Source organism: Pan troglodytes, chromosome 11 (genome assembly GCF_028858775.2).
Source record: "Pan troglodytes isolate AG18354 chromosome 11, NHGRI_mPanTro3-v2.0_pri, whole genome shotgun sequence".
NCBI classification, from domain to species: domain Eukaryota; kingdom Metazoa; phylum Chordata; class Mammalia; order Primates; family Hominidae; genus Pan; species Pan troglodytes.
This window is the reverse complement of record NC_072409.2, coordinates 24,411,744-24,435,084: the sequence shown is the minus strand read 5'-3', so window position 1 is coordinate 24,435,084 and position 23,341 is coordinate 24,411,744. Positions and strand designations below refer to the sequence as shown.

The following is a 23,341-nucleotide window of genomic DNA, read 5'->3' as shown; positions in this document are numbered from 1 at the left end:
TAATAGAAGAAAAATTTGCTTAGCTAAAGGAAGACCTGTATATGCAGATTTAATATCTGCATAATCATCATGTGTCAGATAGATTCGATATAAAGAGACCTGTACCTACATAGATCTCAGTGACTTTTTAAAACTATAGGAAAAAAAAAACCTATATAAGCATTCAGGCATAAAAAAGTAGGTTACCTATACATGAATTCAAGGTGGACTTGCCTCAGACTTCTCTGCAATACTAAATCTTAGAAGATAATGGATAAGTGTTGAAGGGAAAAAGTTGTAATCTAAGAATTTTATATCTAGACAAATTGTGGTTTGTGTGTAAAGAGAAAAGCAAGGACTTAAAAACATATTTTTTTTCTGTGTACCCATCTTCACAAAATTATTTGAAGATACACTCTGATGAACTAAGTTGTAGAGTACATGTAAAGACTCAATTGTGAGAAATTCATAGTATAAGAGGAACTGTGAGTAGTAAAACAAGATAAACTAGAAGTTAGTTTAAAATGTTCCAAATCTGATTGTAAAATTGCAGAAGGCAGATTATTCTAAAATATTAAAAATGAGGGTTTTATTTATTTTTTATTTTTTATTTTTTTTGAGACGGAGTCTCACTCTGTTGCCCAGGCTGGAGTGCAGTGGTGCAATCTCGGCTCACTGCAAGCTCCGCCTCCTGGGTTCACACCATTCTCCTGCCTCAGCCTCCCAAGTAGCTGGGACTACAGGCGCCCGCCACCACGCCTGGCTAATTTTTTTATATTTTTAGTAGAGACGGGGTTTCACCGTGTTAGCCAGGATGGTCTTGATCTCCTGACCTTGTGATCCACCTGCCTCGGCCTCCCAAAGTGCTGGGATTACAGGCGTGAGCCACCACACCCAGCCAGGGTTTTATTTTTTTAAAAGGAAGGAGGAATTGGGGAGGGCTACAGTAAAGTAGGTTAAGCCTTCCTATTCATAGTGTGGCTCCAGACCAGCAGATCAGCATTCCTGGAAGCTTATTAGAAATGTATATTCTTAGGCCCTACTCCAGACCTACAGGATGAGAATTTCTCCAGCAAGCTATGTTGTAACAGTCTTTCCAGATGATTCTTTGACGTGCTGAAGTTTGAGAAACACTGGTTTAAACTATCTTTCTCCATGGTGATAGACAGAAAAATGTCATTTCCCACTTGACTATTAACAATTAGAGAAATATATACTGTCTAATTGTCTAAAACAATAGAGAAAATTGGAAAATAATGGAATATCAGAGAATAATGGAAAAATATAGAGTTCATATATCAAACAAGTGGGAATTAAGGCAGCAATCAGAAAAGGTGGAGCATGAAGAAGCCTTGTAAAACCAAATCAATTATAGCAATAAAAGCAAATGGCATAATCTTCTTTATTAGAAGGCAAAGCTTGTCAGGTTGATTTAAAATAATCTGGTTATTAATGGTTTATTAGAGACATTAGAGACAAGGTTAATTCCTTATCTTTACTCTGCACTTGAGCTTCTCTTTCCTACTTCCAGAACTAGATTAAATTCCCTATCATGGGTTTTTATAGCACTGCATATGTCTCCTTGAGAGCACTTACTGTGGATGGAGTTTTAAATTTGTCTGAGTGTTTCTTTGATTTTTTGATCTCCTTTTGTTAGACTGTAAATTCCTTGAAGGCAAGAACTTTGTCTGTTTTTGCTTAGCATTTTGTGCCAGCACTTAGGACAGTACCTGTTTAATGAATGACAGTACGAGAAAATATAGGGACATGTCTTTAGGTACATGTAAACAAATAGATCAGGGTCTGACAAATTATCAAATTATTTATGCCAGACAAACTAATAAAACAGAATAATTAAATGTTACAGCAAGCTTTCCCACACATCAGAATTTTCTGGAGGGCTTGTTAAAACATGGATTGCAGGACACAACACCTAGAATTTTTTTTTTTCAGTAGGTCTTAGGTGAGTCCTAAGAATTTGCATTTCTAACAGGTTCCCAGGTGATACTGATGTTGCTGGTCCAGGGACCGCACTTTGAGAAGCACTGTGTTGGAAAATAGTTTTATGTTACTAAATACAGTTCACAGTGAAGATTTTGATCCCATGAACCTTTAGGTATCAAACAACATTGTTTCCAAATATACAAAATAAATTTAGAAATACAGTGAAGTGGAAAGATTTATCACAATATTTAGTCTTTGACAAAGCAAGTAGACAAACAAGGTTGTATAGAATTTAAATAATATGTTTAATACAGTTGATCTAATAACTGAATCCTACTGAGAGCAAGTAACTTACTATTTCCAATGTTTATGAATCAGTTACAAAAATTATTTAACTACTAAAAATTCTATAGCGGGAGAGAAAAACCATAAACAGACTAATAAACCAATTAAGAAAAAATTAATTTTAACACGTATAACAAAATGTTGATATCCTTAATCTACAAAGAGTTTAGCCATTTCATAAACGTCAATATGCCTGTAGAAATGCTGGCTGTAAACACAAAAGGAAAGTCACAAAAGAAAAACAATAGTTAATTAAACATGAAAAATAATCAATTTCCTTAGAAATCAAAGAAATGGAAAGTAAAATCAGTGTAATATAGTTCTTCTCATCAGATAGGCAGAATGTAAGAAGATGATAATGCTGGCTGTAGTGTGTATAAACAGTCATTTTCATACCTTTCTGGTTGGGATGATGGTGCTATGATTATCAAAGGCCTTAAAAATACATACCCTTTCCCTCTCTTGAATTTTTCCCCAGGAAATAATGGGCAAAGATTATATGGAATAGCCTTTATTTTGTGATAATGTGTAAAATTAATGGGTGAATGTGCAAAAATTTCTATAAAAACATGAGTCACAGCATTTTTTTTAATAAGGAAAAAATTTTGAAACAATCTCAATGTCCCTTGGTGTAGGGGACTGGCTCAGCAAATTCCAAAGTCCAGTGGGAACCATGCAGCCAATAGATGCAGTAGAGATCAATATTTATTGATTGGGCAAGATGTCCACAAAGTAATGTCGATTGAATACACCAGATTACAAAGAGGATATTGATCAGGACTGGCTAATTCAGGGCTCACAGGAGCCAGACAGTTGTTATCAGTGAGAGAAGCACACCCCAGATGAGACAGAATGAAGAGTGGGGACCAGGGCACCCTCCCCCAAGGGGGTAGATGCTGCTCTTTGTTTGGGGGTTACAGATGATTGAAATTTCTCTTTAGTTTTTATTTTGTATTCGTATTTATCAGTATTTTATAATTTTCCCCCAGTGAACAATATTACATCAGACATTTTTAAGAAGAAAGAAGTTAGGCAGTGCCAAAAGAGAGGTAAAGATAAAGTCGGGTGGGACTTGAGAGGAAGAAGTGACCCCTGCTGCTAGTGGGTGGGGGGTGCTTGGGGGCAGGGAAGGTCCTGGAGATGAGGGGACCCCGGGTGTGGCCACTGCAGAGGGCAGGGCTTGCAAAGGGGCTGACGAAGAGGTTGGTGTTGGAGGTCAGCACACTTCTTGAGCACCGGGGCTGGGGTGGAGCGATGTGCCAGGTACTGTTCTAAGCACTTGCCATCTAAATTTAATCCTCACAGCAATCCTACAAGGTGGTCCTATTATGACCTCCGTTTTATAGATAGGAAAACTGAGGCACAGCGAGGTTAAGAGACTTGCCCGAGGTCACCCAGCTCGAAATGTCTGAGCTGGGATTTGAATAGGGGTCTCCTAACTCCAGAGTCAGAAGTGATTCTAGTTGATGGTCCCAGAATGGGGAGGAGTTTTTTGGGGGGTGGGAGCACGCTGATGCTTCTTGGTAGAGGCCAGTTGCACATTCTTACACCTTCGTTTCCTTCCTGGACAGAAACTGGCAATTACACCTGTGAATTCTGCGGCAAACAGTACAAGTACTACACTCCCTACCAGGAGCATGTGGCCTTACACGCCCCCATCAGTGAGTACCTCCTCCCGGTAGGGATGGGGGTTGGGGGACCCGGGACAGGGTGGGCCAGCCGTTGGCCAGGCCTCTGGAATTTGGCCAGGAAATGGTGAAAGCAAGGTGAACTCAGTTCTGGGTCAGTCTTTAGGTATTATGTCTGACCCAGGGCCACCTGTCTACAGTGGCCGGCATAGCTGAGAAGTCCCCCTCTTAAGCCAGAGCAGAGTCCGAGCCCTCCCTTAGTGGACTCAGAGTCCTGTGCCCACGTGATTGGGGTGAGGAGGGTGGACATCACTTGTCCAAGTCCTGCTGTGGCCCTCCTCTAGGTACCGCTACATCACAAGGTTTATGAATCTCCACCCCCAAAGCCAGTTCCCCATGATGCAGCTTCAGTCTGAACAGATGCACGAAGGAGCCCAGGCTAGGGGCATGGTTAACTGGACAGGAAAGTTCCCTCTTGGCCCTCCTTGATGGTGGGAAGCTAAGGAGGTGGCAGGAACCCTGAGCTGGGAGTCAAGCCCTGGCTGTTAATCCCAGCTGAGTCCCAGGCCTGCTTGTGACCTGGGGCAGGCTGCGTCCTGACCCTGGACCACCATCTCCCACTCTGACTGGGAAAGAAAAGGGCTCTAAGGGCCCTTCCCACAGTGACATCCTCACCTTCCATCCTCCTGGTGCCCGTGAGCCTACCTTACTGATTTCCCAGCTCCTTTTCTGGATATTAGAGGGGTCTCCATCCTCAGATCCCCGAGTATATGAGCTAGGGGGCCCATCAGCCTCCCTCTCTTTCATGTGCAGGTGCAGAAACCAAAGTCTGACAGGGGTGGGGCTTGTGCAGTCTCAGGGCAGTAGGGCTGGATGTTTAGCAGCGTTTTTGGAAGTGTTGCTGGTTTTGTTTCTCACAGCAGAGCTGTGGGGATCCCTCTCCCCATTCTGTGGATGGGAAGACTTTGGTCCAAACAGAGAGGGAGGGTTTACAGAAGGTCACTGGGGGCTGAAGCCCCTTATAGTCTGGGAAGGCCCAGGTCCCTCCTAGAGCCCTGCTGTTGGGATACCAAGGGTATTGGATAGGGAGGGAGAAGTATTCAGAGCCTGGAGGGTGGTGTAGGTAGCTTCCCCAGGAATTCCTCCCCTCTGGGCAGAGTGGCAGGGGCTGAGGGGTCTTCCCGTGGGTGAGAACTCCAGTCCCGAGGTCAAGCACTGGGCTGAGATTCTCATCCCTGCTTGCCCCTCACTGCTCTGTGACCTTGTGCCTGTTGCTTTCCTTCTCTGGGCTCGTTTCCCATCTGTGAAAGCTGTTTAAGGTCTTTTCAGCCCAGGATCTGGATTATAGACATCTCTGACATGAGGTACCTGCTATGGCCCCACTAGAAGAAACCATTCCACTTCCCAGCCTGGGCTATATAGGTCATTCAGTACCCGCCATAGAGCCAGATCTTGTGTGGAGAGAGAGGATGCAGGATTCCACTGGGTAGGCACCGACTGTCCAGTTGACCCACTTGTGGTGCTGATGCCCAGGCAGCAGGGCTGTGGTCGGGCTTGAACACCATGGCCTGCGCCCCTCTGGAGATCCAGCTTTCCATAAGCAGGTACAGGGCAGCCATGTCTGTGTTCTCCAGTGAAGCAGCAACTGCCCTGCTCCCTGGTGCCCAGGCTGGATGCTACCCAGAATGCACTTTCAGTGAGGTGTTAGCTACAAGGCCAGACTATAATCTTGAGTTCAGCCTTTGGAGACTATCTTCAGTGCTTCCTGGGACAAGTTGAGTAAGGCCATGGAGTTAGTAAGATGGGGGGCTTGGCTTTGAATTCCGGCAGGCAGGCTCCAGGCCCACACTCAACCATGAAGCTATCCTACATCCCATGTCAGATGGTAAAGCAGAAAGGGGTGTGTCTCTTCCACCCTAAGTTTTTCCCTGACAGCCTGGTGCATCTCTCCTGAAGGGCTGTCTACTTTTCTTTCTGTGTTCCTCACTTTCTTTTGCTTTCTATTATGAACTCTCTTTCTTTCTTCCTGTATCTGCTTGTTGAATTAATCTCTCTGTTACCTACTGAAGTCTGGGGACTCAGGGATCATCTGTGTTTAAAATACAGCATGAGAGATTTAGCCTAGATTCAAGAGAGAATTATTTATCCAAGGCTGTCTAAGAGATAGCTCCTGCAGTGGCCTCTGGTTCTAGAGATTTGTGTGCCAGTGGACTCCTTGTGGAGGCAGGGGCTGGACTTGAGGGCTTCATCAGGTGGTATCCATGGCTGGGACTTGAGACTCTGGGTCTGATGAGTGTCCATAAGGACATAGGCTGACTGTGGAAGAATTTCTTAGAATTAGTGTCATAGAATCTATATTCTTTTATGTCTGACTTCTTTTGCTCAGCAGAATGTTTTTAAGATTCATATTTTATCATATTCTCATATGTATCCGTTGTTCATTCTTTTTTACTTCTGAGCAATGTTCTATTGTATGAAAATACCGTTTGTTAGCCATTTACCTGTTAATTTGGGTTGTTTCCAGCTTTAGGCTGCTATGAAAATGCTTATATGAGGATTTTGTGGGCATATGTGTTCATTTCTTTGGATAAATACCAAGGAGTAGAATGACTGGGTCATGGGGAATAGTATGTTTAACTTTTTAGTAAGTGACAAACCATTTTCCAAAATGACCATAGCATCTTTCACTCCTGCCAGCTGTGCCTCTGAGTTCCACTTGCTCCATGTTCTTGCCAACATTCGATGGCATTGGTCTGTTTAATTCAGCTATTCTAGTGAGGGGATAGTGGAATCTCACTGTGGTGTTAATTTGTATTTTCCTGATAACTAATGACGTTGAACATCTTTATATTTACTTATTGGCCACTTACATATTTTACTTTGGAAATTGTCTCTTTAGGTCTTCTGCCCATTTATTTGGTTGGGCTGTTTGTCTTTTTTATTATTAAGTTATAGGAGTTCTTTCTATATTCCAGTAGGCCTGGGTTCTTTGCCAGATATATGTACTGTGGATTTTTCTCCTAGTCTCTGGCATGCCAGTTGATTTTCATACAGCATCATTTGATGAACACTTGTCTTTCATTTTGATGAAGTCCAGTTTATCATTTTTTTCTGTAGTTAGTGCTTTTTGGGTTCTACCTCAAGGATATCCTTGCCTACCTCAAAATGGTAAAGATACCCTCTTTTATTGTCTTTTAGAAGCCTTTTAATTTTAGCTTTTTCATTTATGTCTGTGATATATTTCAAGTTAACTTTTCAAATGATGTGAGGTATGAGTTGAGACTCATTTTATTCCATACAGATACCTGGTTGTTACAACACCATGTGTTGAAAAGATTATCTTTTCCTATTGCATTGCACTGGTACTTTTGTGGAAAGTTATTTGAATGTATAAGTATTTTTCTCTTCCGTTGGCCTGTTTGTTTATCTTTATGCCTATTCCACATGATTTTACTTAAAGCTTTCTAGTAAGTCTCAAATCAGCTACTCTTAGTTTTTCAGCGTTGTTATTTTTTAAGACTATTTGGCTATTCTAGGAACTTTATTCTTCCATATTCATGTTAGAGTCTTCTCTAATTTCTACCAAAAAAATGCAACTTGGAGTTTGTTTGGGATTCTATTGAATCTGTAGATCGATTTGGGGAGAATCATCTTTACAATAATATTGGGTCTCCCAATCAATGAACATGGTATATTTCCCCAAGTATTTAGGGCTTGTTTAGTTTCTCTCAGGAGCAGTTTGTACTTTTCAGAGAAGTCTTGCACATATTTCATTCCATATCTCCAAGTATTTTATGGTTTGTGACACTACCGTGACTTTTAAATTTAATTTTCCAGTTGTCTGTTGCTATTGCCTATAAAAAAATCAATCTTTGTGTATTGAATTTGTATGTTGCAAATTTGCTAAATTTACTTATTAGTTCTAATAGATTTTTTTAGATTTCTTAGGATTTTCTTTTGCATATTGATGTCATCCACAAATAAAGACAGCTTTATTTCTTTCCTTCCAATCTGTATTCTTTTTATTTTTTTTCTTCCTCACTATTCTGGTTAGGTCCCTCCAGTACGATGTTGAATAGAAGAAATTAGTGAATATTTTTTGCCATGTTCCCAATCATAGAGTTCAGTTTTCTATTGTTAAGCATTGTGTTAGCTAAAGTAGGTTTTTATAGATGCCCTTTATCAGTTGAATAAGTTACCTCTTATTTATAGTTTATTAAAAGTTTTTCTTATAAATTGATGTTGCATGTTTTTTTCCTCCATCTTTTGAGGTGATTCTGTGGATTCTTATATTCTCTTTTGTTAGTACTGGTGAATTACATAGACTTAAAAAAAATTCACCATTCCTATACTTTATTAGAACACATTAAGAATATCAGAAAGTCAAACTGTAAAATGAACTGAAGAAAGTTACAACCTGGGGATGATTATTCTTTGCCAGATAAAATGACTTCCTTCTTTGAAGCTTCTGTTTTTTCTTAATAGGATATATTTAAGTGGTATAACTTGATTATTTCATATGTGTACATTGTGGAATAGCCCCACAATCAAGTTCTTGCTTAGGCATCTAAATTACTTAACGATCCAAGGTTAGTTTATAGAGTAATTTGTTTTTAACAACATGTTTTCCTCGCACTTCTATCTAAAATTCTTCAGGATTTTACTTGCTTTTGATATCACTCCCAAAACTGTCTCCTCAAGGGCAGGGAACTACAGTCCTAGGATTAGCAGAATGCCTGTATTTAATCAGTGGTGTGTTAATGAAGGTCATAATTAAGAAAATGAATATTTCTGGTGAAGTTTTTAAATATTGATTGAAGTATATTGTCATATAATAAAGTGCCTGTTATTTAAAGTGTACAGTTTGATAAGTTTTGACCTATGCATGCACCCATGAAACGGTCACCACAATCTAATTAACATACCCATCACCCCCAACAGTTTTCTCATGCCCTTTTGTAATTTGCTTACCACTTCCCCATCCCGAGGCAAACACTAATCTGCTTCCTATTACTGTAAATTAGTTTGCGTTTCCTAGAATTTTACATATATGGAATCTTACAGTATGTAAGTATATATTTTTGAAGGGAGAGGTCTGGCTTCTTTCACTCTGCATAATTATTTTGAGATTCATCTATGCTTACATGTATCAGTAGTTCATTCTCTTTTAACTGATGATGAGTAGTATTCCATTTCCAGATATACATGCCACAATTACTTTGTTCACTTATGGGTGGATATTTAGAGTATTTCTGGCTAGAGTTCTGGAGCTAATACAAATAAAGCAGTTATGAACATTTGTGTACAAGCCTTTGTAAGGACAAATGCTTTTATTTCTCTTGGGTAATTACCTAAGAATGGAATGACTGGATCATATGGTAGATGGTTGTTTAACTTTTAACAACAGCCATGTTGTTTTCCAAAGTAGTTGTGCCATTTTACATTGCAACCAGCAGTACAATTTTCTTTTCTTGTAATGTTCTTGTCTCGTTGGGTATCAGAGTAATGCAGGCCTCATAGAATTGGGAAGAGTACTCCCTCCTCTTCAATTTTCTGAAGAGTTTATATAGAATTGGTATTATTTTATGTAAGTATTCTATACAATTCAACAGTTAAGCTTTTGAGCCTGAAGTTTTCTTTGTAGGAAGGATTATTTAGAAATAGATTCCATTTCCAAATATTTGGGAATTATCCAGATTTTTTGTTGTTACTGACTTCTAACTTAATTCCATTGTGGTCAGAGAACATATTCTGTATTTTCCAATCTTCAGAATTTGTTGAGATAAGTTTAATGACCTACCTTATGGTCTCTTCTGCTGTGTGTTTCATGTCCACTTGACCAAAAAAAAAAAAAAAAAAAAAATCTCGTATTGTCAATTAGGCCAAGTTGGTTGATAATGCTGTTCAAATCTCTATACTCTTTCCCACTTTTTTTTTTTAATTAGTTTGTCTTACCAAGTTCTGAGAGAGAAGCATCAAAATTCTCAACTCTAATGGTGGATTTGTCTGTTTCCCCTTTTAGGTTTGTCAGTCTTCAATTTATGTAATTTGAACCTTTGTTATTAGGTACACACAGTTAGCATCATTATGCCTTGATGAATTGACCCTTTATAAAGTCATGCAATGCCATTCTATATCTCTGGTAATGCCTGTTGTCCCGAAATTTCCTTTGTCTGTTAATGTAAGCCATGACAGCTTTCTTAGGATTAGTATTTGCATAGTATATCTCTTTTCATCATTTTATTTTAATCTACCTTTATCCTTGTATTTGAAGTATGTATATATAGTTGGTTCTTATGCCTTTCTTTATCCAGTCTGGTAATCCCTGCCTTTTAATTGAAATGTTTAATTCATTTACATTTAATATACTATATTAATATGGTTAGATTTAAGTTTACTATCTTGCATTTTTTCTATTTGTCCCATTTGTTCTTGTTCATCTTTTTCTTATTTTCGTGCCTTCTTTAGTATTAATCAAGTACTTTTTAAAAATGCCTCTTCGCTTTCTAGCCATAACTCTTTTTCTTTAGTGGTTTCTCTATGATTTATAATATACATATTTAATATGTTACCGTCCACCACAAATTTATATCATAACACATTACATATAATATAAAAGCTTTACAATGGCATACTTCCCATTTACTGCCCTCCTGTTCTTGTGCTATTTTTATCATACATTTATGCCTATGTGTGTTATAAACCCAACAATTACTCTTTTAGCTTTAAACAGTAATTTGTTAAAGTAACTGAGAAATTAGAAAATGCCTTTTATATCTACTTATTTTCCATTTTCTTTGCTTTTCTTTCCTTTGTATACATCTGAATTCCATCTATTATCATTTTCTTTAATTCTTGAAGAACTTCCTTTAACATTTCTTATATTGTAGGTCTATTGGTGAAAGATTCTCTAAGCTGAAGATGTTTTTATTTCACATCTTTTTTTGAAGGATTTTTTTTCTGGATATAGAATTCTAGGCTGATAAATTTTTTTATGTTTAAAAATGTCATTCTTTTGTCTTCTGGCTTAAGTTGCTTCTGATGAAAAGTCAGAGATCATTCTGATTGTTATTCATCTATATTTAGTGTATCTTTTTTCTCTGGATGCTTTTAAGTATTTCTTGGGTTAATAGTTTTTAGCAATTTCATTATTTGTGTTTATCCTGTTTGAGATTCATTGAGCTTCTTGGATCATGAGTGTACATTTTTCATCAAATTTGGAAAATTCTCAGCCAGTATTTCTTCAAATATTTTTCTTTCCTAATCTCTCTTTTCTCTCTTGTTGAGACTTTAATTACATAGATATTTGATAATCAATAATGTTTACAGATAACTGAAGCTCTGTTCATTTTTTCAGCCTTGTTTTCCCTCTGTGCTTCAGTTTGAATAGATTCTATTGCCCTGTCTTCAAGTTCACTGATCTTCTCTTCTGTGGTGTCTAATCTGCTTTATTAGAAAAATCCATTAAGTGAACTTTTTATTTCAGCTATCATATTTTTCATCTAAGTTTCATTTGGTTTCTTTTTATAATTTTTATTTCTCTTCATTATTTTTCATCTTCCTTGTCATTTCTGTATGTTTCTGTTAACTGGTTTTTCTCTTGATTACTGGTCACATTTTCCTGTGTTGCCTGGAAAATAATTGTTTCTTCCGTGCTGCATCCTGGGAATGCTGTGTTGTTGACTTGATTTTGTCTTCCTTTGAAAAGGGTTTTGTTCTGGCAGGTAGTTAATTACTTCCAAATCAACTCAATACTTCAAAAGCTGGTTTTTAAGCTGTGTTAAGACAGGTCTAGAATAGTTCTTATTCTGGGGTTAGAACAGCTCTTCTAAGGCATGGCCTTTCTGGCCGTTTCTTAGCTGAATGCCTGAAGTATTGAGCAAGGTCTCGCCTCTCTGGCTGGGGGGAACTCCAAAATATCTCCTACTCTTGTGTGACTTTTGAATCTTCACTCACTTCACAGCCCCCCCACCCCCATCCCCCATTAGCTGTTTTTTGCTAGGCTTTGCAGAGATTCATCTGCACAAATATAGTTTGGTATTCAGCCAGATTTCAAGGGGGCCCATATGCACATTTCTGGAGTTCTTTTTGTTGCACAATTCTCTCTTCTTTGTTAATTTGCCGTGCAAATTCTAGCCACCTCAAAAGCCCTGAACTCAGATCACTGTCTCCTTTGTTCACTGAGATGTTTGGGCTCCACCTCTCTCTGCCCTGGTCCAGAGGGGCTCCCCAAGCAGAGAGCTAGAGTGACCATGGGGCTCACATCATGTTTTCTCTCCTGAATCACAGTTCTGCACTGCCTTTGTCCAGCTTTATAGTTGAATATGGCAGGAGGCTAGTCTTGTATCAGTTACTCCGTCATGGCCAGAAGTGTGAGTTCTCCAGTTCTCTTTCTAAGATGAAGATTCACGAGGAGGGGTTCCCAGGTTGACTCCTCTTGCATCCCATCTCCCATTCTTCTCCACCTCCAGCCCTTGAGCACATGATTCCATTTGCCTCCAACGCAGTTTCATCCTCCTCTACCTCGTGGAAGTTTCGGGGAAACCCCCTGGCCTCTCCACTCCCTTGATTGTGTGGTTGCTTTTCTTGAATCCTTGCATTCTCTAAATTTCTTTGCTCCATGCATTCTCTAAATTTTTTTGGTCCAGTTAAATTTTCAGCTTTCTGGAAAGGAGACCACAGTGCTCTGTTATTTTTTAGATATCTCTTGTGTGTAGATACTGTATGTGTGTTTCCCACAGGGGAAGTCAGCCAGTCTGTCTGAGACTCTTTCATGCTTTCTCAGGAAGAGCTCAGGTAGGAATTCCAGCATGACAGTGTTCCCTGTGAGGTCAACAGAGGGAGCACACTGTTAAGTAGAATGAGTCAGGAGCCTGGGACATTGATCCTGGCCCAGCCCAACCCACCCTGTGACCCAGAATTGATAGCCATACCTCTCTGAGCTTGAGTAGCCCCATCTGCCTTATACCCTTGGGACCACTGGGAGGATAACATGTCAGATAGCTTCATGGTACCATTATGTGCCCTCATTGGGATCCCATCTTTGATGTGCTCTTCTTCAGCAGTTCTGACTTTAAATTTCCTGGCCGCTCACGCATTGATACACGGATTCCACAATGTCTCTTGAGCACTGTGTTTCAGGGAACGTGCCAAACACTGTGTGCATGGCGGGCAAGGCTGGCAGAGTTCCTGCTCTCTTGGAGCATACACGCTAATGGGGAGAGAGCCATTGTTCAAAGGTCATACTGTGTATCATGACTGATGGTGATCAGTCCTTGAAAGGGAAGGCAAGAGGGGACTGACAAATAAATGGTCCCAGATGGGGAGTTTTGGGGGAGGCAGACTCCCTAAGGAAGAGATTTTTAAGTATAGTGTGTAGGACCAACAGTCAAAAGTTTGAGGGAAGAATGTTCGAGGCAGAGGGAATAGCATGCACAAAGGCTATGAGCTTGAAAGAGAAAGGATATTGTAGGATATGAGAAGGCAAGGAGCTCAATGGCCTGTGAGGAAGCTGGAGAGGGGAGTGGTCCCAAGCAGGGTGGTCAGAGCACACAGGTGATGCCCTCAGGCCTATGATACCATGTGCTTTATGCGTGTTCCTGAGCTCCCTGCCACAGGGAAAGAGGGGGCTGTCTGCCTCAGAATGCCAGGATCTTTACAGCTGGAATTGTAGACTCTGTAACGGGCTGATCCAACGGGGCTCCTAGAGTCATTCTGCAAGGATGGAGCTTGAAGCCTCAGAGGGAAAGCAGCTTGATCAGGCTGTTGCTCAGAAACTCTGTTCCTGTGTGGGTCACTGCCATGGAGAGCAGAGGAGTGCACGGCCTTGTGCCAAAGGCCTCCTTGCACAGCCGGCAGACTTGAGCCCTGTCTCATCTCAGCACTAACTTTGTGTGTTGCCATCAACAAACTTATTATGTCTGTGGCCAGAATAAGCCTTTGGGCCTTGGGTTTTTTTAATCTCTGAAAAATACCAGTAATAAATACTTACATTTGAAGAGCAGTTTATCATTCAGGATGCTTCTGAGACTTTCTTGGATTCCCATAAAGTCCCCGTGAGACTGGTTATGCGGAGAGGGTCATCCCAGTGTTGGTGGAGTCGAGGCGGGAAAACAAAGGCCGAGAGAGGGGAGGTATAGTCTCCAAGATTGTGGAGGCCGAGGGTTACAGAGCTGGGCTTCAGAGGTGGATTTGCCTCACTCCAGACTCAAGGCTGGTTCCATTACAGTGAATTACCAGCTGTGGTCCCCAAACTCTGCCTCACACAGGAAGCCAGCAATGATATTAGAAATGGACTCTGGGTGCCTATTGGAACACTGAATGTGTCGGTTCATTCTGTGGCTTTAAAAAAAAAAAAAAATTGGAAATTATGAGACAAGCAATCCCCTGGTGGGACTCAGGGGCCTCTGAGGCCCCTCGGCTCAGAAAGAGAGACAGAGAGCAGGAGAGAAGGTATACAAGTGTCCTTTGCCACCCAAGACTTCTCAGTTCCTGATTCAGGAAGGGAGAGTCCCAAGAGTGGCAGCTCAGGTCGCAAGGGACACAAGTGTTTTCCGCAGACTGAGGCCTTGGGATTTGTTTCTGGGGCTGGGGTGGGCAGATGAGGGCTTGTTTAAGTGGGGCATGACTAAAGAACTCCCTGCTCCCGGCATCTGGCCACCACTGTAGGCGAGGAGTGGGTGACCCTCCACGGGGGAGAATGGGCAGCCCCAGTCCTCACAGCTCACCCCATGCACCAGCGTGGTAAATGAAGGACCATAGAGTGGCTTTTTCTTTTTGCCACTCAGTTCCTCTGTGACCTTGGACAAGGCCCTGCATCCTGCTTCTTTGGGCTGAGCTTCGCCTTCTGTGCCAGGAATGAGCAGAGGTGGCGGGCCAGGGGGCCCTTTCATTTAGGCTCTGCAAACAGTGCCCAGGACGGACGCTGTCTTAGGAGCAGGGAGATAATGGGGCCTGCCTCCACCTGCCTGGGCCAGGGGAGCAACAGCCAGGTCCTTCGCTAGGCAGGTCAGGGCTGTGGCCAGGCACTGAGTCAAGACAGTACCCTCTGGTGTTACTAATTCTCGGGGGTTCTGTGAGCCTCTGGTCAGTACCAAAGGGCCCCCGCTTCCTCTTGCTGCCTAGCCCCCTTCCTGCCCTCAGGGAGAGTTGTGGATTTTGCATGATCTCTGAATCTCATTCATGAGAAAGAGGCCAGGTTGAAGTGTGGAAGTGTGGCCAGGTTCAGGGGTTGGCCACCACTGCTAAGGGTTCAGGGGAGGGTGAAGGAGGCCGACTGATGCTCTCCCAAGACCACCAGAGGTGGAAACTGCTTGAGAGTCAGCCCCCGGTTCTCAGTGACTCCAGCTTCTACGGAATTTTCAGGTGAGGGAGGCAGGGGGCCTGGGTAATGGTGATGCAGGGTTCCCCAGACAGTATCCAGGAACTGCTACACTTATTTCAATTAAAGCGTCAGGTGTCCCATGAGAGCAACAGTTCCCAGTCAGTGCCCACAAGGCACCACAGAGCCCCTTGCCCTAAAACCTTGGAGGGACTATCAGGCCCCTCTGCCTCCCCCCAGCCCCGGCGTGTCCCTGCCTGTCTGCTTCCTATTGTAACTTCCAAGCCAGCCTTCCTTTAAAGGAAAAGGAGCTTAGAAACCAACATTCTAGAAGATGCACTTGGGCCTGGGTTAAGTAATTCAGATGCCCTAAGAGCCAGTCAGTCCAGAGACTGGGCTGGTCAAGGGTTATGGGTGACCTACACAGTGGGCTGGTTGGTGGCCTCCAGATAACTAAGCGTGAGCTGACAGAAGGTTCCAGACTCCTGGACTTTCTCTGGCTCTGAGTTAAGTGAGAATCCTTGTTCTCTGTGGCACAAGAAGAGGTTGGACAGAGACAGTCCCAACCCTGGAATGTGGGGCTGGTGGCCCGAGAGGCCACTCACTCTGCCGGCTGGGAGGGCCCTCGGGGACTGAGAGCGTGACCCTCTCAGGTACTGCCCCCGGGTGGGAGCCACCGGATGATCCAGACACGGGCTCTGAGTGTTCACATCCAGAGGTCTCCCCATCTCCACGCTTCGTGGCAGCGAAGACCCAGACGAACCAGTCGGGGAAAAAAGCTCCGGCCTCCGTGGTCCGATGCGCCACCCTCTTACACCGCACCCCTCCAGCCACCCAAACCCAGACGTTCCGCACTCCAAATTCGGGATCTCCGGCGAGCAAGGCAACCGCAGGTACCAACGGCCTATGTGACCCCCACACTTTCTCCCCCACTGCCCTTCTCACCACCTGCCACAGCTGTGCCTGGGGTTGTCGTTGCCTTGCAAGAGCAAGAGTGGCAGTCCCGTAGTGATCTGGGACAAATCTGAGTCCCAGCTCTGCCTCTGGCTGGCTCTGTGACCATGACAAGCCACCTCACATTTCTGAGCCAAGTCTTCTCACCTTAAATCAGAGGGTTGTACAAGGAGGTTTGCAAACTTTTTTTTTAAGTAGTAGAATATTTTTTCCCAAATCATGGCCTGAGGGGCCTGTTTTGACATTCTTCACAAGGTTTAAAAAATCTTTTAGTTAATTGCCAGCTTCTGAACATCAAATTTTATGTAAAACTTTTGATTTCTACCTGACATTGAAAAGTCAGACCTGGCAGTCCTGGACCCACTTTCCTACAGGGCAACGATTGGCTGCCTCCTTGAGTACAGTGTGTGCTCTCCACTTTTCCACATCCTCACCACGCCTTACTGCCTCCCCAACACAATGGCCATGTGGCAGGTGTCATTTCTCATTGTGATCACACTGTTGTCTGTCTTACATCCAACCCAGTTCATCTGTTTCTGTTGCCTGCCTGGACCCTGTTGGCATGAGTTTGCATCTCCCACCTTTCAGAAAACTTAATTTTTTAAAAAAAGTCATTTCAACAAGGATCTGCTCTGAACAAAGCAGGATAAGCCGGATGGTTGACCTAGATCTCTGGTCTCTTGCCCTCCCCCTCTGTAGCACTACCCGTGAAACTCCTCCATGAGATACAGGCCCAGCAGGAAATCAGTGGATGCCACCATTTCCTCAGTTCACACTGCAAAGGACTCTGGCTCCAGAGGGGTAAACAGACAATAAAAAGTTCCGAGCAGTTATTTCCTCCAGAAAAACTGGCCAGACACACTGTGTGCTGAGGACCAGCAGTCAGGAATTCTTAGATTCACGTTTGGATGGAACCAGCCCTGGGCCACCTGCCTGGACTTGTGGGTTGTAGGGCAGAGTGATGATGTGGTGCCTCTGGGACCGTGGGCCCTTCAGTTGTCCTCATGAGACCAAAGCCATTTCTTAAATAAATAGATGATCAAGGTGAGAACTCAGGTAAAGGATCCACTTGGTTCATTCGGTGACTGACAGCCCAGCCGAGTGATTAAGCCGTGCTTTCCTTTACTCCTCAGTTCAGGAGGCTAATTTTGGGCGAGGGCGTGATTCTTCGAAGATGTGTTTATTGTGCTTAGATCTCCCAAAAGGAGAGTAGTCAGTCAGCCTTGAAGGTCATGGTTTTTCAGGTACCATGTTGAGAAAAGCCAGTAGCCGTTGTGTTTTTCAACAGTAGCATAAATTAGTTAGAAGCAAATTGGTCATCATGGTCTCATTGGTGATAGATATTGGCTCCACTAAATCATGGAATCATGGCTTTCAAATCTTGCTTTCTCTCTTGCACTTTGTGGCTGGGAGTTTTTATGCCTGCGGTTTCTGCAGAGGGCGGCCGACAGGGTGTGGTACATGGCCGGTCTCCAGCTTCAGTGTCTCTGAGTAGGCATTCAGCAAGCTATGGGGACAGGCCTCAGGCTGCCTTCATGTGCCTTGGAAGACTTGTGGGTAGGGGTCACCTCTGGATTCACCAGCTGAGCAGGTCAGAGGGCATCCGGTTGGGAGCAGGAGCCTGCATGGGAGATAAGATAGTATGTGGTTGAGGAAGAAACTGTCAGTCACCTCCTGGTCCTGGAATAAGTGGCCCTTCATGTGTGTATGGGCACGTCCCTGTATGGGATTTCACCTCTGGTGCTGCATGTTGATTTTTCGGCCAGAGGTACTTGTGGCAAGGAAAGCTATTCAAAATGTGCATTATCAGCTGAGCAGTGTAAGAGTTTGCAGCCTCAATTGTGGTAAGTTTACCAGCGTGCTGGTCAGAAGTCCTCCATAGATGAGTACCAGTCACCCAACGTACGCAAGGATGAAGATGGAGTAGGCAGTCACTTCTCTACCCAAGGCCTTTTTCAAAAGGAAGCACCTCCCCCTAAAGTGAAGTCTGATTCTGCCGTCTTGGAGGGTTAGGAGTACATCCAACCCCAGTAACTTGACGATCTCACTCTTTCCTCTGTTTTTTCACCTGTGAAATGGGAATGACAGTGCAGCCCTCACAGGGCTTTTGGGAGAATTAGAGGGAACTTGGATGTAAGGTATCTGGTCCAGTGCCTGGTACATAGGAGGTGCCAGCGAATGAGAGCCCCCCCCCCACCCCTTTCCCTAGACCAAGAACAGAGGGGCCTTCTGTGCCAATTTGTAGATCCTCCCTGGGACTCTCAGCCCAGGCATTTCACAGACACATTTTGAAGGGAGGGTTGTCCCTGTAATGTTAGCTGCAGCCTCTGCAGGAAGGAGCCTGTGTCAGGAGACGTTGTTACAGTGGGATAACAGGGGTCGGGGGGAGGTGGGACTTGGGCAGGGTCTGCAGGCACTGCCTCTGGCTTCCTTTCCCATTGTCCCCATGACCATCCGCAACCCTGGCACCCGCAAACTAAGCACTTGCTCTTCCGGAGCAGGGTGGACCAGGTGAGAGTGGCATTTCCCAAAGTGCATTCTCAAGATCACCAATTTTGTGAGATATTTCAGAATCTAATGTTTTAAAAATGGGGTTCTATGGGAACCCCTCTTATGTTTGGGGAAGGCTAGGTTAAGTAAATCTAAATGGGTCTGTTTGCGGGCAGACTTTGCGGAGCCTTTGATATCTTTGGGCAAATTGTTTCTCCTTAAGAAATGCACTGGGTCAGCTGCACATCCCAAATTGACTGGTTCCCTGAGGTCTTTATCTCTGGGATCGTCCGGCATCCCCCTCATGCCTAGAGCACCTTGGAAAAGCTGGGCTGTCTTCCAACTCGGATCATCTGTTTCAATACCTTCTGCAGGTGGGGGTGGGGGATAAATTCATGGTTTTCCACCTGGTTGGACCCTATCTCTGCATTGCAGGGTTTCCAGAGAGCACTTGGGAGAGGGTGGGCCCCTCAGGTAGATGGCAGCCTGTAAGCAGAGACACCCCAGTAGTCACTCAGGGGGAACCCATCCCTTCCACTGGGGGAACACTGACCAGACTTTGCCTGGGTTTGGCCTCTGGGGGTGTGGGGCTACCCCCGCTCTCCCTGTCACGCCATCTATTGCAGGATACCCTCCCTGTCACCAGGGACCACCTAGCTGATGGAGCTGGAATCACCAGAAAACATGCTGTCATCATCTGTGCACTTTGGTGGGGCCCGTGGCAGCAGAATCTGACAGGGAGTGGTGGGCGGTAGATCCAATGATTTGCTGTCACGGTTGTGGCTCTCCAGGAGCCAAAGATGGGAGACTCAGGCCCATTTGCCATCTGCTCTCCAGCTGGATTTCATCTTTGTGTTTTTGGGCATGTCACTCCCCCGGCCCCCGTGCCTGGGCCTCCTGGGCACTGCCAGGAGGGTCTCTTGGGGCCCTGCCAAGGGACTAGGCCACTCAGAGGGTCCTGGGGAGGTCTGGCTCGAGGTCCCGGAGCCCTCACGAGAGCTAGTTGGCCCAGCAGAGTCCTTGGCCTTCACCCAGCCTACCCCTCCCTTGAGACCTAGTGCTGACCAATCACCATTATTTTCTTTCTCTCTCCTGTCCCCCACCCAGCAGAAAGCGCTTTCAGTCGGAGAGTAGAAGGCAAAGCACAAAACCACTTTGAAGAGACGAACAGCAGTTCGCAGAACTCCAGCGGTGAGTGTGCCCCTTGACAGCCATCCTGTGCAGCAGCTGCCAGCTTCGCCCGCTCCCCCCTGGCAGCCGCGGCAGCATCCTGTGGGCTGGGGTCTTTGTGGTGCATTATGGATCTTGTTGGGAGGAGGCTGGGAGCAGGGAATTAGAGGGAGACCACAGAGGCAGGAGGGGCCTTTTCTTCCAGGGACATTCCTCTGAGCCTTGGGCATCAGTGGACAATGCCTCCTCTCTGTCTCCCCAATGGAGAGAGCAACACCCCTCCCCATAGCCTGCGGCATCAACTCAGCTGACCCCAGATGACTGGGCCTGAGAGAGCCACTGCTATGTTTTTAGGGTAGATGTCTCAGCCAGTTTCTTTACAGGAGAAGCAAAGGAAGTGCAGTTGAGAGAGCTCTAAGAGGCCGGGCGCCGTGGCTCACACCTGTAATCCCAGCACTTTGGGAGGCCAAGGTGGGTGGGTCACTTGAGGTCAGGAGTTCGAGACCAACCTGGCCAACATGGTGAAATCCCATCTCTACTAAAAATACAATAGCTGTAATCCCAGTTACTCAGGAGGCTGAGGCAGGAGAATCACTTGAACCCAGGAGGCAGAGGTTGGAATGAGCCAAGATTGCACCACTGCACTCCAGCCTGGGTGACAGAGCGAGACTCTGTCTCAAAAAGAGAGAGAGAGAGAGAGCTGTGAGAGCCAGAGGCCCCAAGTTCTGGTCTCATTTTGGCCCTGGAGCCACTGGAACGAAGATTCCCTTCCAGCCCCTACCTGCTCAAGTGGGTTTAAACTGAGGCTCCAGGTGGTCTCTGGCGCCCCCTGACGCCTGCCTCTTGCAGGACCGCGGCAGAGCTCTAGAATGTCCAGAGCAGCAGCCAAGGGGCCTCTCCCATCAGACCCGGGGTCAGCCTGGGGGGTGCCTGGCTGGTCACCAGCAGCCTCTGTCCGAGCAGGGCACAGCAAGCTGTTCTGTACCCTGAGAGGCAGGGCAGGAGGGGAGAGGAATTCTCACATTGTGATTACGTTAGGGGAAGGCACCCACTCACTTTCTTGCATGGTTGAAGTTTAATTCACTACATATTAGGTGTCAGCCTGTGCCAGGCACGGGGCTGGGCACTGCCTGGGTGTGGACAGGTGACGAACACATCACAACCATCGGGGACCCTCTGAGACAGCCAGGAGCGCAGACTTGAGTGTGGAGGCATCTGCCTAGTAACAGGAGCTCCACTTCGGGCTCTTACTCACATGTGAACCCCAGCTCCACCACTTACTAGCTGGTGACTTAGGCTAGTCTCTGAATTCCTCCTCTGCTGTAAAGTGGCTTGATGAACACACACAGCCCCGTGGTGGTTGTGAACATTCAGTGAGTCCCTGGCACAGATTACATACTCAGGTGTTAGGGTTTTTTGGGGGTGATAGTTGGTCATTTTTATTTTTTAAGTAAACCAAGTGATTTGATGACTGCTCTGCGGAAGGGAATGAGGTTTTGAACAACGTAATCCACCCAACGTCTCCAAGAGGTGGGCCTGAAAGGGATGGAGTGACTTGCCCAAGGCCACACAGGAATAAGTAGTAGCGCCGGGGTGGAACCGAGGTCTCCAGGTGTGCCCTGTGCTCCCAGCCAAGCCATGCTGCACCCCCATGCGTCCCCTGCCCCCAGAGCTAATATTCACAATCGGGAACGATAGTGCAAGCACTGCTGCTGCTGCTGCTGTTGGCAGCTGCCATTGATTGAGCGCTTACTGTGTGCCTGGCATGTGTTCAGAGCTTTATATGTCTTATCTGTCTTCCTCCTTTCCACAGCCCCATGGGGGTCAATGTTATTGTTATCCCCACTTTTTGGAGTGGGAAACTGAGGCTCAGGAGAGGTGGATTGCTGCCCTAGGTCCCCCAGATTATAAGTGGTGGAGCCAGGATTCCCCATCTAGACCATCTGGCCCCGCTGTGCTGCCTGCTGCGTTTGAGGCTTGCCAACCTCTGGCAGTGCCAGGAAGTGAGGGAGAGATGCCAGCCAGCAGGAGCCCTCCAAAGCACAGCCGCTCTTGGTGGCTGCTCTGGTGTTTGGTACCAAACATCCCCACCCTGGTGCCAGAACCTAGAAGTAGCTGCCAGCTCCCTGTCCTGAAGTGAGCTGCCATGCAAGGATGTCTTCTCACCAGTACTCATGTGTCCTCACTCTTTCAGAGTGAAGGGTGTCCCGGAGGGATGGCAGTGACTTGTCTTGCCCTGCCTGGTGGCCCCAGCACCCACAGTAAACCTTGATCCTCTGAAAGGCATGGCCTCTGTGTCAAGCCTCCCTGCAACCCCACCCCAGATTGTGAGCCTTCCTCTCGGATGCCCCCCACTCCTCTGAAAGCCCCATCTGGCTCACTGGTTATTAAGAATAAAAATTATGACTATCAGCACAGAACAGCAGAACTAGAAGAGATGGCTAAACTGTTTCTCTTTTGCAGAAACTGCAAGTCCCCTGATTTCCAACCCTTTCCCTCTCCTACAGAGTAAGTGATGGTCCCGTTGGGGGGCTGGAGAGGGCAAGGCAGGGCAGGGAAGGAACTCAGCCAGCCACGTGCTCCTGGAGCCTCCAGGCTGTGTGAGATGGGCCTTGGGCTGCCCTCCCGGGCAGACCCGGCAGCTGGTGGAGGCAGGCCGAGGTCCAGCCCTGGGCGGGTGGAGCAGTTTGGACGGGGTGGGGCAGAGCCCTGACCAGCAGCAGCCTTGGCTCTGCTGCCCCAGCCCTGGCAGGAGCTCAGGCCTTCCCATTCACAGTCGTCGGGCAGCCTCAGGACACCTCTTCCGAGCCCCATCGCAGCCCTCTTTTTCTTCTTTTCCTTGCTCTTCTTCCCACCCCTCTTTCTTTTTCCTCTTCCTTCTCTCCTTCTCCCTCTTCCTTCTCTCCTTCTCCCTCTTCCTTCTCTCCTTCTCCCTCTTCTCTGCCAGGCACTGACGTGAGTGCTAAGAGTAGAGAGCTGAGTGATCCAGGCCCCTGCGCCCCTTGTGCCTGTTCCTACGCCTGCCCTCCCTCACGCCTCCCTCCCTCTCCTCCTCCCTTTCCCCATCAGATCCCTACTTCCTCCTGCTTCTCTGTGGCTTTTTCCACTTCTTACCCTTTTCCTTCTTGCTTTCCTTATGTCTGTTACCTTGGTTTTTGTTCATTCATACATTCATTCATTTGTTCACTTGGCAAATAGTGACCTCATGTGGTTCCATAGAGAGAGCTGGGGCTGTGACACCCTGAGACTCAGTCTCTGCCCCAAGAGGGCCGTTGGTCTGTTGATGTTGATGTTGTCCTCCTTACCCCCATCTCAAGTGCGCCGAACAGTGGCTGGCACGCAGTAAGCACTCAATAAATAGCTGCTCAATTGAGCTAATGGTCTCTCTCTGCATGGCTTCCTCTCTCCATCATTCCTTCACCCAGCTTCTCCCTCATGGGTCTAGTGACAGGGGAGGCAGGCAGGCCGGGCCCAGAGCCCTGAGCACAGAGACCCGGTGTGTGTTTGGGTT

At 45.6% G+C, this 23,341-nt stretch overlaps 1 protein-coding gene across 39 annotated transcripts in view; it reads left to right on the top strand.

The window, feature by feature from the left end:
- ZNF618 (zinc finger protein 618) overlaps positions 1-23,341 on the top strand; it is a 180,649-nt gene that overhangs the window by 136,964 nt on the left and 20,344 nt on the right. For 4 of the 39 annotated variants that reach the window (XM_016961499.4, XM_016961486.4, XM_016961482.3 and 1 more), the window contains 5 exons: positions 3,258-3,317; positions 3,840-3,929; positions 15,870-16,109; positions 19,768-19,851; positions 22,294-22,338. In XM_016961499.4, coding sequence (XP_016816988.1) covers positions 3,258-3,317; positions 3,840-3,929; positions 15,870-16,109; positions 19,768-19,851; positions 22,294-22,338 — 519 coding nt within the window. The remainder of the gene's footprint in view (positions 1-3,257; positions 3,318-3,839; positions 3,930-15,869; positions 16,110-19,767; positions 19,852-22,293; positions 22,339-23,341) is intronic. The other 35 variants (XM_054658998.1, XM_016961495.3, XM_063787570.1 and 32 more) reach the window with 15 other exon arrangements.